This window comes from Lates calcarifer, linkage group LG17 (genome assembly GCF_001640805.2).
Source record: "Lates calcarifer isolate ASB-BC8 linkage group LG17, TLL_Latcal_v3, whole genome shotgun sequence".
Lineage (NCBI taxonomy): Eukaryota > Metazoa > Chordata > Actinopteri > Centropomidae > Lates > Lates calcarifer.
Window position 1 is genome coordinate 23,620,250 of NC_066849.1, and position 17,250 is coordinate 23,637,499.

Genomic DNA, 17,250 nt, shown 5'->3' on the forward strand with positions numbered 1-17,250 from the left:
AACAGTACCAACAACCACAACTGCTGCCCCAACCACTACAACTGTAGCACCAACAACCACAACTGCTGCCTCAACACTACAACTGCAGCACCAACAACCACAACTGCTTGCTACAACTACAGCACCAACAACCACAACTGCTGCCCCAACCACTACAACTGCAGCACCAACAACCACAACTGTTGCCCTAACCACTACAACTGCAGCACCACAACCACACTACAGCCAACAACCACAACTGCGACCACTACAACTACAGCACCAACAACCACAACTTCTGCCCTAACTACTACAACTGCAGCACCAATAACTGTAGCACCAACAACCACCACCAGTGCCCCTACTACTGTAGCACCAACAACCATAACTGCTGCCCCAACCACTACAACTGTAGCACCAACAACCACAACTGCTGTCCAACTACTACAACTACAGCACCAACAACCACAACTGCTGCCCCAACCACTACAACTGTAGCACAACAACCACAACTGCTGCCCCAACCACAACAACTATAGCACCAACAACCACCACCAGTGCCCCTACTACTACTGTAGCACCAACAACCATAACTGCTGCTCCAAGTACTACAACTACAGCACCAACCACAACTGCTGCCCCAACCACAACAACTATAGCACCAACAACCATCACCAGTGCCCCTACTACTACTATAGCACCAACAACCACAACTGCAGCACCACCAACCATAACTGCTGCCCCAACCACTACAACTGTAGCACCAACAACCACAACTGCTGTCCCAACTACTACAACTGTAGCACCAACAACCACAACTGCGGCCCCAACTACTACAACTGCAGCACCAACAACCACCACCGGTGCCCCTACTACTACAACTGTAGCACCAACAACTACTACTGCTGCCCCAACTACTACAACTACAGCACCAACAACCACAACTGCGACCACTACAACTACAGCACCGACAACCACAACTTCTGCCCCAACTACTACAACTGCAGCACCAATAACTGTAGCACCAACAACCACAACTGCGACCACTACAACTACAGCACCAACAACCACAACTTCTGCCCCAACTACTACAACTGCAGCACCAATAACTGTAGCACCAACAACCACAACTTCTGCCCCAACTACTACAACTGCAGCACCAATAACTGTAGCACCAACAACCACAACTGCTGCCCCAACCACTACAACTGCAGCATCAACAACCACAACTGCTGCCCCAACCACTACAACTGTAGCACCAACAACAACCGCTGCCCCAACTACTACAACTGTAGCACCAACAACTACTACTGCTGCCCCAACTACTACAACTGTAGCACCAATAACTGTAACACCAACAACCACAACTGCGGCCCCAACCACTACATCTGCAGCACCAATAACCACAACTGCTGTCCTTACTACAATGGCAGCACTTACAACCACAACTTCTGCCCCAACTACAACAACCTCTAGAAACGAAACAACAACAACACAAGGTAAAGTATTCCAATTGGTTTTGATTCTAGTCTAAAGATATTGTATATTATTCTAATGTGGTTCTAACAAAACCTTAAGATGACTTGTACATCAAACTGAGATAAAGTTATCTTTTTACATGTAAGCCAGAGTAGGTTTATTTTTAGTCACTGTGAACATAGTTGCCATGATGCAAAGAAAAGAAAAATATTTGGGCAACATCCCAGACAGTAAGAAACCCCTGATCTTTTTCATTTTGTTTTTGATTTTTTTTTTTCTATACTCTGATGTAGTTTACTGAAAGGACTTTATTCAAGATTACTTCCAGCTGTGACTTGAAGCAACATTTACAGGGTTTTAAAGACATTTCATAAAATACATTTCAATCCCAACTTCTCTCATGTCTTGTCAAACTCAAATATTGTTTAGAACATTTAGATAATATAGTCATACATCACAATTGTAGTGGTTCAAATGCAAAGTGCAAGGTGCATACACAAAACATAAAATGTCTTCTGTATTTATATAACTCTTAAAGCCACTGCTGCAACTGTAGTAAGTGCATAATCAAGGACCAGGAATCTTCAACATTGACATACGCAAGTCATTTATTTTTGTTTGTTTAAAAAAAAACATTTCTACATGTAAGGTATTATTATCCCTGCAGGACTTGTATCACTGGCACATCTTCAGGTGAGGATATCTTCCTTTGGCGAGGTCAGCAATGGAACCATCATTGAGCTTGTCAAACAGGTAAAATAACTTTGTCTTGTGAAAATTCTTTTCAGTCAATATTATCAATGACAATACATTCACACAATACAAAACAGTGGGCAGAAGGGAATGAGAAGGACCTTCTGATGTACATTCTCTGTGTTTTCTCTCCATTTAGTTTTTTAGAGCCCAGCTCCTGAATGGCACAGCCCACACAGTCACCGTGACAAGCATTAAAAGGGTTAAAGCTTCCCCATAGAAGCTTCACATGGACAGAAACAGTCAAAAGTAAATGTATAAAGACAGCAATTCAAGGTTGTGCTAGTAGTACAGTTGTAACACAGTGTGAAGGGGCGATTCTCTCCACTTATTTTATCATATCTGGAAAGAGATGCTTCTTTTGAATTGTTCAACATTTTGAGTACAACTCATCAAAGGTCAGTGTACTCCACTGTGCTAAAATGACCTACAATAACTATTTCCAGACCATCCGGAAGTACCTGGATTTCACTCCAGGTGTGAGAGAAGTGTCCTCTTGTGTCTCTTTATCATTATTTCGTCAAATTTAATCTAAAATCATCCACTGATGACTGTACTTCTCAGAAATGTGAATAGTGAAGATGTCCATTTGAGTCAAGTGTCATATTATTTGCACAGTATAATGGGAAGCAATCTGATCTGTCAAAGAGGTGGTTTTAATGAGGTGTAATTCCCATGCTTTGTAACTTGAGAAGTGACAGCCACACTGGCAAGCCTAGTAACCAGGAAACATAAACTGTTTCTTGCTCACTCCTCCTTTTCTTAATGCATAAATGAGGAAACATTTCACACAACAACAATAACCTTGGTGAGTGCATTATACCAAGTGCATGACTTTTGTAATACAGGATTAGGGAAGAGGAATGGTTTCTCAGAGTATTACTGGAAAAAAGCAGTCATGTTCTCTGAATGTGAATCTGTTTTGTCTTGTGACAGAAGGAGTTTATCAATAAAGCTTTCAGACTGTCTTCCCAGGTCTTTGGAAAACCAGAATGCAAAAGCACTACTTGTTTGTTGGGCAGTGCTGCTCTATAAAACAACACCTTGAAATACTTTATAAAGGGAGAGAGACATTCTGTATGCAGGTCAACCTTTTAAAAGTTTCTGTTTTATGGGCTGAAGGCACATATTAATGAATACATATGTGTTTTGTGTTTATTTGCCCTCTCTCTCAGTCCATTTAGTAAACTTGTTTCCCCTGGTAATGAGGTTACTAATTGTCAAATCCATGAAAAAGGTCTTATAGCTAGTGTTTTGGACTTTCTTCTCAATATTACTGATTTAATCAATATTTGATTTACAAAATGTCTTATTTATTGTTCTGTTCTCTAGACTTTAAAATGTATGTTTGGTGTGGCATTTATTTGCAACCTTTCACTTTCACTTAAGGCTATAGAGCCAAACTTTTATAGACTTGCTTAGACATTAGACATTACTGTTTTGATGCATAAATAAGTGATCCTGAAATAAAAAACAGGTGTGGGAAGGTGTGTTGATATGATGAAGTGTGTGACAAAAGAGGAGGTGAGAGCCTGAATGATTACACCGTCAAAGTTGGAACACTCCCAAGTCAAGAATTAAGCATGTGTCATGAAGTTATTCAATACTCATACAGTATGTAAAGTGTTGATGTGCTGATGATGTGCAGTATCACCATCCAGGAAACTATTCCACAGTACTAACCTGTTCATCACGATGAAGCTGCTCCTTTCTCTGACTCTCACTTGGGTGCTCTCCAGCACAGGTCACTCTACATTTAAGTCTCGGGAGGTACTAGAGAGTTTTTAAGAACTTCTTCATTTTTTCTATATAGCAGGCTATACTGAAGTATACTACAGGTATACTGAAATAAGAATAAGAATTACGTAGGCTAACTGACATTTAAAGTCTCTGTGCATTATATGCATTGCAGTATTTAAGTTCATATGCAGCAAAAAGCGTTACTTCCTTACTAGCTGTGGAAATATATGTGCATAATTAAGGAGTCAAGTTGTTAACTCACAGGTGTTATTTCTGGAAGGCAGGAGCAGGGATTAAGTACATCCTGGGTGATGGGCTGATAGGAAACAGGTGAGCTTGATTGTAGAGGCACAGCAGGTGTGGAGTGGCAGATCCAGCAGGAGAGACAGAGAGCAAGGGGGAGGGGCAGGCAACACAGAGAGACAAACAGACAGACACTGACAGACAGGTCAAGGAGCTGACCTCGTGACATAAAGAGGGTACTTTTATTGTGTACCAGCCAAATGTGGGGACTTGTTGCATGCTGGAAATAGGGCGGTGTTTGCTAATAAAGCAGATGTAAAGCTACTTCAATAGTTTGTCTTTTTATGCAGTAACATTGGTAGCAGAAGATGGTTACCAACTACAGAGTCCCACCAGGCTTTGATGAGGGGAAGCTGTATGAAAGCTGGAAGGATAAAGTCGCAATTTGGAATAGAGTCACAGAACTTAATAAAGACAAGAAAGCGCTTGCTGTAGTATTAGCACTGTCTGGCAGAGCGAGAGAAACAGCAATGGAAATACCAGCAGACGACTTAAACAGACACGGGTATGAACACTTTACTTGCGAAACTTGATCTTGATTAATCAAGAAACAACACTTAGCACCAAGCAGAGATGACAGAGAGGCAAACCATGGCCACAAAAGGATCAACAAAAAACACATGTGCCTGGCACAAATCCACTGGACAGGTATGGCGGTAAAACAAAGTGTGGTGTTTGTCAATCCACATTCCACTGGGCTAAGGACTACCCACACAAAGGTGAACAAGTCAAGGACAGTGAGGACAGTGACACAGATGAAGTTGAGTGTCATATCACTGTGTACGCAAAAGTCACTCACTCAAGTAGAAATCTTTATGACAGAGTATTATGGTTCAGCTATAATTGACACCGCCTGCACAAGGACTGTTTGTGGACAGAAATGGCTGGAGAGCTGGCTTGCTGAGCTGAGCCAGGAGGAGTTGAATGATATGAAAAAATCAGAAACACAGAGTTGGAGACTCTCTGAGATGGAAAAGTGGTACATTCCACAAAAGAATTGAAAATTCCTGCAAAAATTGGAGCGACTAAATGTCACATTGAAACTGATGTCATAGTGGAGTAAAGCCTCCATGAAAAGGGCAGGGACAGTAATTGATCTGGAGAATGATAGAGCACTAACGTTCAACAAATCTGTAAAACTCGACTTTACAAGCTCTGGTCATTACTGTGTGAACATTGTGAATATCAAAAACAAGTTCAAAATGATGAACAGGTGTTGACAGCTGCAGAAGATGGCACCTCAAAGAAAGGAAAAATGAGCATGATGTAATGAGCCATGAAGATGAAATAGCTACAAAACAAAAACTCTTGCTGAAACTACATAAACAATTTGGTCATGTTGACAAGTTGCAGAGACTGTTATTATAAATAAAATTTATAATAAAAAGGAGTTCAAGGAACAGCTATACTAAATGCCACATTTAAATGTGATCATCACTTCACTGACTATATTTCTCCCCACTGCAGCTGGAGCACTTCAGTGTCACACTTGCACAGATCAGCAGTGTTCAAGCACAGCATCAGCTACATGTTCCTCCTCAGAGATGATGTGTATAACAGCTTCCATTATAGGTAGTCTTTTCTTCATATCATTTATTACTTTTCAGTGAATACATGTACTGCAAAGTTCTGTGTGCTTTCCATCAACATTAACAAACTGCACTTTGACTCTGTAGCCACTCAAACTGGAACTACAGGACAGCAAATCTACAAGGCATGTGCATCACCCTCCCAGTGTCCAGTCACAGGCTCTCAGACATTTTCAGCCAACACAGGTGCTTCCAGTACAGTTTCATCTATTAAGTGCTGCAACACAGATGACTGCAACTCAGAAACTCTACCTTGTGAGTACAGATGGATGACCATCCTATTTAAGACAATATAATATAGATAAAGAATACTGGCATCCTTTCTCTGACATATTTACTTGAACTAATAAAGTATTATCAGAAAAATGTTCTTGTGTCACAATAAATATTGTTGTTTTCATGCAGAATAGTCCCTCTGTCCTGTTATAATATATTCTATATGGTATTTAAGTGAAGGAGCTGAATACTTCTTTCTTGAATCAATTAACTGATAATAATCCAATTTGTACAACACAAATGTTATTTTTCATTTATAGTGACAGACGGGACCAACATTGCTCCTGCCTTGGGCTGTGCATCTCAAAGTGTATGTCTAGCTGGTACCAGCCTGAACTCCCTACCTTTCATTGTGGCAAATTTTGTTACGCTCACCAGTGAACCAGTCTGTTGTAACAACAGTTTGTGCAATACTCTCATAACAATCACTGTTGCTCCAACAACAACAACCACTGCCCCAACTATTACAACTGTAGCACCAACAACCTCTAGAAATGAAATAACAACAAGCCAAGGTAAGTTATTCTAATTGGTTTTGATTCCAGTTAAAAGATATTGTATATTATCTATGTGGTTTAAAAAACTGGCTTGTAAATTAAACTGAGATTAAGTTTTTAAATGTAAGTCAGAGAAGGTGTGTTTTTAGTCACTGTGGACATAGCTGCCACAGTGTAAAGGAAAGCATAATATGGGTTCAAATGTAAAGTTCAAGGTGCATACACAAAACATAAAATAATAAATAAATAATAAAAAATCTGCATTTATATAACTCTTAAAGCCACTGCTGTTCAGTAGAAAAACATCCTTAGTGATGATGTCCTCATATTACCTTTAAAATTAGTAATGGAACTGCATTAAGTGTTTATTCAAGGACTTGTTTTTTAAATTTCTAGTTCAAAAACAATCAATTTCCACATGTAAGGTATTATTATTCCTGCAGGACTTGTATCACTGGCACATCTTCAGGTGAGGATATCTTCCTTTGGCAAGGTCAGCAATGGAACCATCATTGAGCTTGTCAAACAGGTAAAATAACTTTGTCTTGTGAATTCTTTTCAGTCAATATTATCAATGACAATATATTCACATAATACAAAACAGTGGGGAGAAGGCAATGAGAATGGCACAGCCCATGCAGTCACTGTGACAAGCATTCAGAGGGTTAAAGTTTCTCCAAATTCTGCCCCAACTACAACTGTAGAACAAACAGCCACAACTGCAGCCCCAACAACAACTGCAACACCAACAACCTCAACTGATGCTGCAACTACTGCAACTGCAACTCCAACTGCTGCCCCGACAACAAACACCGTTCCAACCACAACAGTTTCAGCCCCAATAACAACTGCAGCCCCAACAACAACAGCAACTCCAACAACTACAATTGCTGCCCCAACAGTAACAACCACTGCTCCAATCACAACAACTGTGGTCCCAACAACTACAACCACTGTCCCAACTACAACTGCAACACCAACTACTACAACTGCAGCACCAACAACCACAGCTGCTGCCCCAACTTCTACAACTGCAGCACCAACAATCACAATGGCTGCCCAAAATACTATAACTGCTGCACCAACTTCTACATCTGAAGCACCATCTATTACAACTGAAGTGCCAACAACCACTACTGAAGCATCCACTACAACAACTGCTGCCCCCAACTACTACAACTGCAGCATCAACAACAACAATAGCAAGACAATACATACACACAATACAAAACAGTAGGGAGAAGGCAATGAGATAGATCTTCTGATGTACATTCTCTCTGTTTAGTTTTTTAGAGACCAGTTCCTCACAGCCCACACAGTCACTGTGACAAGCATTCAAAGGGTTAAGGTTTCCCCATAGAGGCTTCATGTGGACAGAAACAGTCAAAAGTAAATGTATAAAGACAGCAAATCAAGGATGCGCTGGTGGTACAGAATACAAAAGCACTGCTTGTTTGTTGGGTGGTGCTGCACTACAAAACGAAACCTTGAAATGATAAGGGAGGGAGACATTCTGTATGCAGGTCAACCTGTTAAAAGTTTCTGTTTCATGGGCTGAAGGCACATATTAATGAGTACACGTGTGTTTATTTGCCCTCTCTCTCTTCCATTTAGTAATGAGTTTTGGTAAACTCATTATCATGAGTTTTGGTAATGAGTGATAATGATAATGTAAAATCTATGTTAATGTATAAAAGGCCATACAGCTAGTGTTTTGGATTTTCTTCTCAATATTACTGATTTAAATATATTTTTGAAGTTATTATTTTGGTACTAATATTCTTATTTTAGTGTTCTGTAGTACTAGAATGTATGTTTGGTGTGGCATTTATTGACATATATTTATATCCTTCTAAAAGATAAATAAAAAGATATATCTTTTTAAAGTAGCCACTCTTCTTCTGTGTTCTTTAGTAAATCCTTTAAAAAGAGACTTTATTCAACATTTGATTTTAAAGCATATTTATACATCAAATTGCAGATCTGCCTTAAAACATTATTTGAAAATACAAAAAACAAATAATATCAGGTGAGATTTTTGCTATTGGATGTGTAACAAGGCTCAGTGTATCAAACTGCAAGTATCAGCAGAGACACAAGGATGTGAAATTCTGTGGTTAATCGGATTAGTATTCTGTTATCTGTCAAAAAGGAAGCATGAAAATATGTTGGAGGTGCATAACTTTAGGATTGGTATCTACTGTTTGTTGGAATAAAAAAAGATTAAAACAAAACACAGAAGACAAATTCATCTTGAGGAACTCATCTGTAAGGGAAGTTCATTTCCCTGTATCTGTACCTGTCTGACCAGTTAAGTATGTCAGCACAATTCATCGTATCTGATCTGATATTTACAGCAGTCACAAGTCCTAATCCAGGTTCATTATCAGAATTTAATTTCCTCCTACTCCTCCAAAAGACATAATTTTTTCCATGACACAAACAAACCAGTAGTATGTGCACAGCTTATATTACAAACACTGGTCTAGGCTTCTTCATCAAGTCACCTGATTTATACTGACTAATGCATCTAACTTCTCGCAGACAAGCATTTTTACTGCTCATTGTGGTGTGGGCTTTCTCAGTTACATTGCTGATATCCTGCAGAAACCTCTTGAGTTCCACAAATTCAGACTTAGCAGGACACAAGGTGTCCAGGAGGGCTTCCAGCTCCTAAACTTGTCATCATTTCTGTGCAGATATCCTCTCCTTCTCCCTCTGTTTGGAGACATGTAAAGCCCATGGCCTCGTGCACAGCTCTGCTCAGCAGGGCTAACAGATCCTTAGCCCTCACCACTGCCCTTGGCAGGAAGAGCTCCAGAGCACAGGTGGAGGCATGGGGAAGACCATCCTGGAGAAAGTGACATGAAGATTTATCTTGAGACAGAGGACACCTTTTATCAGGAAACAGTGTCCTCAGCTAACTGCCTCTAAAAAGATGCTTTTAGTAATAAAATTCCACTTCATGCTATCAACTGCCGATGCAACATCGTAGAAATAAGAGTCAGAGAAAGATAGTGAATACAATCATTCTAATTAATTCATTTCATTATTTGTCATGTTATTGCATCTTTTATGTACTTGACAGCTGCTGTGTATTGAAGATAATTTTACCCACATATAAAACTAAAACTAAAAAAGTAAGAAATGAAAAATATACTCTCCAAGTTGAAAAAGCAAATTGGATATTGAAATGACAAATTGATTCAAAAGCAATTCAAAATAGAATGATTTAAAAAATATTCATGTTAAAATTAAAAGATTAAATGCAAATGCTTAGATGGAAATGTGCAATGGGAATGGAAAATAGAAAAGTTTGAAAATTAGAAAGGAAAATAACATGTAAAGGTTTTCCTTCCATTTTGCATTTGCCATTTTCCATTTAGTGTTTGGCTTTCAAGGGTTGGTGAGCAAAGAACATTTTGAATACCAGAAGGAGTCTGATGGCTGAAAAGCATTTTGTAATGTACAGTGATTTTATTGCAAACATTTACCCAGTAGTAGTTTGGTAAAATAAGCAAGATTTTAATGAGTGTCATTCATCGCTAACTCTCATGCTGATCTGAGAAATACCAACCTGGGAGTAAAAACGCAGGGAGATCAACCTGGGGAACCCAAGAGGAGGCAAATGATCAGCTCCTGTGATGAAGGCGAGGATGTCTTCAAAGGAAAAATCTGCCTCACCATCTGATTTTCCACAAGGAGGAATTATTTTAATCAAAATGCTCTCTCAGTACAACCTCAAACACTTGCAGCATTTTATTGATACTTTTCTTTTCCTAGTGCCTGATTCAAGAGCCGCAAGAGTCTTTTTTTTGCTTCCCCTCAATGCTTACTGCTGATGAAGGTAAGGACTGTTTCCCAGTGTTTGGCTGTCGCCTCCTCAGCTGCCCTCAGTTGACTGTCTTGATGACTGTAGCAGACGGTGAATAGCTGTTTAAACTCTTCCAGGGTCAGAGGCTCCTGTTGCATGCTTGTCATCACTGGTACAAATGCCTCCCAGTGGGACTGTACCATATCCCACAATCCACCACAACTGTTCAGCCCATCAGTGAACTGGGAGATCATACTGGCCACCCTAAAGGACAGCAGAGTGATTGTTTCAATGGCTTGCTACTTCACTGAAGATGAACATTGTTTTTATCCAATGCAATATGGTCTGAAAGTTTGTGTGCAAGATCTTAAATTATAAAGCAAAGGCTAAATTACCTCACTTGACCTTTTTAAAAATTAAAAAAGTGGAGATGATCAGAGGATAACAATTACTAAAACTAAAGCATTTAAAAACCACTCAGCAAACCAATTTATGGGATATAAAGAACAAGTGTGTGGATGCATTTTATGTTACCTGTGTACATGCTTGTGTCCTACCTGTGGTAGATGTAGTGTTTGACCAGGCGGATATAGATGGCTGGTATTTCATCAGAACGGGCTGAATAGATTCCAGGAATCCCACAGCTTGATACCCAGTCACACAGACTGGGAGACAGCAGCTTCACATCAGCACAACTGTGCAGCTAGAAGAGGTAGGCAGAGTAAGTATTCATTTTTTATGAGGCATACTTGCATAAACATTTATAATGTTGAGTGAAAGAGATTAAATAAATGTTTGCTGTAATCCCATTGTCCTTTGTACTGCCTCTACACACAAATGCAGGTTTGTGTGAGCTACCTGTTGCAGTCGGATCTGTACTTCAGCATCAACAATGTCTGTCCAGCTGAAGTCCACCAAAGATGGATTGTGGTCACACATAAACTGTAAATACATGGAATAATTAAATGGAGTTCAAAACTACAAAGACATCATGATTATTGACAAGTGAAAAGACATAGAAAACAACAGAGACTTCTGACACAGTTTGATAAATGAAGAAGTAGAAAGTGCAGTGAACAAGCATCCAAGCAATGAGCAGTGACAACATAACCACAAGAATCTCCCACAATACCAATGACACAACCTGGTAGAGTGCAGGGTGTAGACAACGAGGACCAGGTCCGCCATGAGCAAGAGACCACCCGATCAGAACACCTGCTTCGTAATACTTTCTATCTTCGAGAGCTGTGAGGTCATAGGTCAAAAACAGGCGTCCTGGATGACCCTCAAAGACAGAGCTTTGCTGCAGCTCAAGAAGAGTCAACCTTTGTGAGAAGAAATTAAAGTCTTTTGTCAGAGATTACTGATTATAGTTCATTGACCTGGTGTACACTGCCATTATAAAACAGAATGTGTATTTCCTCTAAAAAACACATCAGTGCTGGAATGATTACACTTGCTGCTTCACAGATGTTGGTCAAACAATGAAAGCAATTTGAATAACTCCCTTTGTGCTCTACAATTGGCATTTTATAAGCTAAACAATCAATTAATTAAAAAAAAAATCAACTAGGAATATGGAAAACTAGCAATTAATGACAGCTCTGTTCATGTTAGCAGCCTGGTTAGGATGTGTGATTGAACTCATTGATAAAAATACAGCATGTGCCTCATGCAAAATATGAGGTAAATAATCATAACCTGAAGAACTCTCTGAGAGGTCCCTCATGGCCAGCAGTGTCCTCTCCACTGAAGGAAATGATGGGCGTCTTCCTGAAACAGAAATCCGGCCTCCTCACCACCTTCAGAGCGCTGCGGAGCAGGTCTCTCCTCCTCACTTGGATGTGGGTTTCTACATCTCGATCCATGTTCTCCTGTCTGAACAGCCTCAGGACGGTGTCCAGGTCCAGTGTGAACTGCACACCAGAAGACGCAGAATCTGACTTTTTTTGGACTGTTTTGTCAAAAAGTTGTTGTATTCATATTTCACCAAGAGTGAAATAAACTGACCTCCTCTGTGGTCCTGCGAACACGAGCCTGGGTCTGTCTTCCTATCTGATTGTCTTCATCTTGGCAGCTCTCTGTACTTGCCTCAAGACAAAACTCCTTCCTGACAACACACATATATTTATGTAATCCAGTAATATGGTTGACCACTCACCCCAGGAACTGACAATTCTTTTTTACCTGTTCACCACAGGTGTCTCCCTTGCTGACCTCTCAGATTCTGCCTGTTGAGAGAAGAGTACCTTAACTTAATTCAATGTGGAGGTAAAATGAATTGGTTTAATTTATTATGTTACCATATTGTTGAGATCACCTATGTTATTGAAACAAAAGCTTCCACCACTAACATGGAAACAATAAAATCAAGTTAAAAAGAGAACTAGAGAGCAGCATTGGTTTACTTGTGGGTAGTCCTGGTGGGTGAAGATATACAAAGGGCCATGTCCAGAGATCCTTAGAACCTGCTCTCCAGTCCAGCCCTCTGCAGGAGTGTCTGGGACAAACAGCACCCTGGAGCCCTGCACACACTGGAAACAACACATCCCATTGCAATTAAATGTACTAAAATTTAGAAAATCAAAACTTTCCAAGAATTATAGCCACAACTCAGCCACATTACACATACCAAACTATTTGGAAAAAAAGCTACATGTACTCCACATTTTATTTCATTATGAATACTGTGCTCATTCACACTAACATGGCCATTTGTGTATATCAAGTTTGCTTACACTGATGTCATAAATTAAAACTGAATTTGTAACCCAAAATGTGCATGCTAAAGAAAATGAAAAGAAAAATATGTTAAACACACACCTGTAGATATGTGAAGGAGAACCTTTGTCCTGCCCGTTTTACAAACTGACCCCTGAGGAGCATCGCCAGCCGACTCTCCATCTGACTGGCTGACCAACTATAGTCAATGGTGATACGAGCGGTCATTCCCATGGCCGCTAGAGCTGCTCGTTCTTTGCTTCGTGGAACAATATGTCTGTGGGGACAGAGAGAAATACATTGTTGGTACATTTTTATTGGACAAAAGGATATGAATAGACATCAGAAATTATGATTATGTCACTAGAAAACATGACCACAAATTAAACACCCACAATATCCAAAATGGAAAGGGTTCATCCTCTGAGGAAAACTAATGTGTGTGTGGTGGAGCTGCTCAAGAGAAAGTTCTGACAAATATTGTTGCTATAGAAAAGGATCACAGTGGTGACAAAATATGAATCTACAGGTGACTATGAATATCCATACAAAATTTCATAGTAGTCTGATGAGTACTTTAGATATTTGCCCTGGAGCAAACTCTGGACAACAGCTCACTAATTCCTCACTGAGACAGGTAGCAATCTCAAGAACGATAGATGGGACAGATTAATTTACGCTACAGTAACACCTCTCCAGTGGACACACACACTCTCACCTCTCCAGCTGTGCCAGGTAGAGTCCTCTGGGTAGACAGACCACATCTTTGACCACCAGTCCTGTCTTCTGTGGAACCAGTCTCTTCCATTTGAGACGACTAATTTTATTTGGTGATGGCTGCAACAGACAGTACAAAGTCACAAAAGCGGATTATTTAAGTGGACAAACAGATTGGTAGATTACACACACTGATAAATCAAACTATGTCTGAACAGTTTCTCATAGTCTTAACCTCAGACAGAATTTTAATTTGTCCCTTTTTGACGCAAAAGCATTCAACTATGAAACATAAGATAACATTACCTCTGAAATTATTGGTTGATTAATTAGACAATCAACAGAAAAGAACCAGAAGAATTGTAATAATTTATTAAACTGAATTTCTTCAAATAAGCAATTATGAGACAAACTTTTGCGCTCTGGGAATTTGTGGTGGGCATTTGCTCTAAACAAATAATCAATTAAAAAAACAAATCAATAAAAGAATCAATAACTTAACCAAACTACATTCTGACACGTGTAATCAGACTGCACATTCCCTCTATGATTAGATATATATGTTTAAGATGTATCTTTGCTTCTAATTTATTTTTACACCAAACTTTGGCCCTTTCATAATGTGCCCATTTACTTGGTGACATAAATAACACTTTCCTATATGATGGGATTAGGCTCTTATACTGCACAACCTGCAGTACACAACACACTGACTGATAGAGCAGACTGAAACTTTACACACAAGTAATAGATTGGGCAACAGATAAGTGTTGATTGATTGACTAAATGAATCATTCACTGAATGAGTAAACAACAAATGGCATTTGGGCCCAGCCTGCCTTTTGTGCTCAGAGTTTATGCATGACAGAGCTTTAATTAGGCCAATGCACTGTATGTAATATAATTCTAACTCTTAAAATGTTAAAATAATACATGATCTTGGCCCACTGTTTACATAGATCATCATGTAGACAGGCATGGATTTAAATCCAGATGATTAGAAAATGACAAACATAATAAAACCTGATGAGACCTACTGGGGTCATGATAGAAGAATCATCTGACTTTATCTCCACTAGCTCACACTCGGACACTCGGGGGGGAGGAAAGACCTGCGCAGAGGGAAGGAAAGCAAGAAGAATGCAGATATTACATACTAACCAAACCCACTGAAAGAGATCCTGAACAGCTGCTTAGAGGAAAATGTGCCATTAAGAGTAGCAGAGCTCGATTTATTTTTTTATATGCAGCTTACCTACACCCATCATTATCACTCACCTCCATTTCTATCTCTATTTCGTCCATGAAGCTTGGGTCAGGGGTATAGTGCTCAGTCTCTGTCCTTGCAGGGGGCTCTGTTTTGGGCTTGGCCTGCTGCCTGGTTTGGATCTGAACCTCAGGCTCTGGTTCTTCCTCACAGTCAGGGACCAGAGGATGCTCCAGGTGTCTCTGAGTTCAAGAAGAGGAAAAGGGAGTGGTTTATTGTACACAAACATACATATGATCCCAAAAGGGATTAGGTGATGCTTTATTGTGAATGTCAACTGTTGTTGTTTGGGACATGGCATGACTGCCTTCATTTCTTGTTTCAGTCTTTGTCCAGTATATAGCAATTTGCACTAACATGTGGTATTTACATTTACATTTACTCATTTGACAGACACCTCTATCTAAAGTGAGGGGCAACACTAATGCCTCAGTAACATACTTATGTTCAGAAGTATAATTAAAATGTTTTGAGCATCACAAATAACATTTTACTGGCCTATATTAGTCACATTAACTTGACAATAATTCATTTGTAAAGGAATCAGCAGTAGCCTATGATTTCTTAAATAGATTCCTACTGAACAGATGACTCCAACTCTGCTAATTTGGAACACATGCACTGTGCTGTGTGTGTTAGTCAAAGCTTTTGCTAAAAACCAACACATCAGTTAGCACACTGAGGATCACCACAGTTTTCTCCTGGTTTTTCATTTTGTTAAATGTTCAGTGTTACCGGAGACACACCTGGTGAAAGATGTGTTCTTCCTCCTTCTCCTGTGTGGATATCACCACGCATGGTTCCTCTGAAGAGAACAGCTCCATCTCAATGTTTTCTGTGATGGCCAGCAGCGCTGCCTTCTTCTCACCCAACTTCATCCTTGCAGACACAACCAAAATCTCGTATCTCTTTAAAAAAAAAAAAAATTTCTCCTTTACTGATCCTGCTTTTGGTGTCCTGCTACTTGTCTTCTTTACCTCTATCCTTTCTGTGGTCAGTCCTTACTTTAGCCTGAGGTTTCCTCTGCTTGTATTTTATTTCACCTTATTTTTCTCCTTGGTCTCAGTATTCTTGCCACTTTTTATTGTTTTCATGCCTAGTACTGCTTTCCATTTCCAGTCTAGTTTCCCCCAAACAATTTAACTCCCAAATATTCCCTGGCTTCCCAAATATCTGAACAGCTGAGGTCTCATTACCTCAAGCTGAGCGCTATCAGAGTCCTGAGCTCTGATTGGCTCAGAATTGTCCTCTGAGGCTGTGATTGGCTCTGTGGATGGTCCTGAAGGTGTCATTGGTTTAGACATTTGTTAAAAAGCTCTGGTTGGTTCAGCAGTGTTTTTACAATGATAAAATGTGGATTGAGTATTTCAATTGTTCATTGTAGTTTCCATTAAGAAGACCAATTCACAACTAATGCCATTAATCAACCCCTCTTCACACATCCTTTTGTTTTCATCATTAATCCAATGATTGAGTCAATTTTAAGTAGTCTTAGTCTATTACATATAAAAAAAGATTTCATGACCAAATTGTGATTTACAGACTCCATAACCTTTTACTCTGTGGTTTTGCTGTATTTGTTCTTTCAATCTTAATCTCTCAACTTTGTTTTGCATCTTACATCTGTTGATTTACTTTACTTCAGTGTCTTTGCAAGCAAAGTAAGGGAGGACATACTTCAGTTGATGACAGTAATCTATTATCTAATCTTCATTTTTGGAACAAAGTCAAAACTACAGTGCTGCGTAAGGGTCATACCTCATTTCTCTGGTGAAGCTGTGGTGACACACACATTAAACATCTAAAATCAATGTGTCAGTCAACTAAAGCATCAACACAAGATACCTTTGTTTTGCAGAAGTGATTATCTCCTGATTGCAGTATCAGCAGCTTCATGGGCTCAAACTCTAGATTTAATACCTATTCTTTACTAAATTTCACATGATCTTGATGAAGCTTCATAAAAGCTTGACATCTCATCATGTGGCAGTTTTCACATTTTTCTTGTAAGTAACTTTAATCTTTAAAAAATATCTTAAAAGGAAGAAGGAACTTGTGAGAAAGAATTTCATAGCTATAAAATGTAAACCATTTTGGCTGCAATTTGGATGAACT

General features: G+C 39.4%; 2 protein-coding genes across 2 annotated transcripts in view; one reads left to right on the forward strand and one right to left on the reverse strand.

Annotated features, from left to right (window-relative positions):
- The window catches only part of LOC108879530 (probable serine/threonine-protein kinase clkA), a 14,778-nt gene extending 12,378 nt beyond the window's left edge, over window positions 1–2,400 (forward strand). Inside the window, exons 4-7 of the mRNA XM_051077262.1 lie at window positions 302–390; window positions 478–1,478; window positions 2,126–2,211; window positions 2,351–2,400. Coding sequence (XP_050933219.1) covers window positions 302–390; window positions 478–1,455 — 1,067 coding nt within the window. The 3' untranslated portion in view covers window positions 1,456–1,478; window positions 2,126–2,211; window positions 2,351–2,400. The remainder of the gene's footprint in view (window positions 1–301; window positions 391–477; window positions 1,479–2,125; window positions 2,212–2,350) is intronic.
- Window positions 2,401–8,989: 6,589 nt separating this feature from the next.
- Window positions 8,990–17,243, reverse strand: LOC108879587 (uncharacterized). The gene is made up of 16 exons (XM_018670908.2): window positions 16,141–17,243; window positions 15,882–16,043; window positions 15,147–15,317; window positions 14,906–14,980; window positions 13,870–13,988; window positions 13,254–13,428; window positions 12,839–12,964; window positions 12,618–12,661; window positions 12,441–12,540; window positions 12,132–12,346; window positions 11,575–11,755; window positions 11,289–11,372; window positions 10,988–11,133; window positions 10,453–10,694; window positions 10,194–10,303; window positions 8,990–9,467 (listed from the first exon to the last, which is right to left on the reverse strand). Exons 2-16 carry the CDS (start codon window positions 16,011–16,013, stop codon window positions 9,252–9,254), a joined length of 2,136 nt encoding a protein of 711 aa, XP_018526424.1. The 5' UTR covers window positions 16,014–16,043; window positions 16,141–17,243; the 3' UTR covers window positions 8,990–9,251.
- Window positions 17,244–17,250: the final 7 nt, after the last annotated feature.

Excerpts from the sequence above, each read along its gene's own strand:
- LOC108879587 (XM_018670908.2), bottom strand. The coding sequence starts at position 16,013 with ATGAAGTTGGGTGAGAAGAAGGCAGCGCTGCTGGCCATCACAGAAAAC. Across the intron at positions 12,965-13,253 it reads TCTCCTTCACATATCTACAG|TGTGTGCAGGGCTCCAGGGT; the intron begins GTGTGTGTTTAA and ends TGTTGTTTCCAG. Across the intron at positions 9,468-10,193 it reads CCCTGCGTTTTTACTCCCAG|GATGGTCTTCCCCATGCCTC; the intron begins GTTGGTATTTCT and ends CACTTTCTCCAG.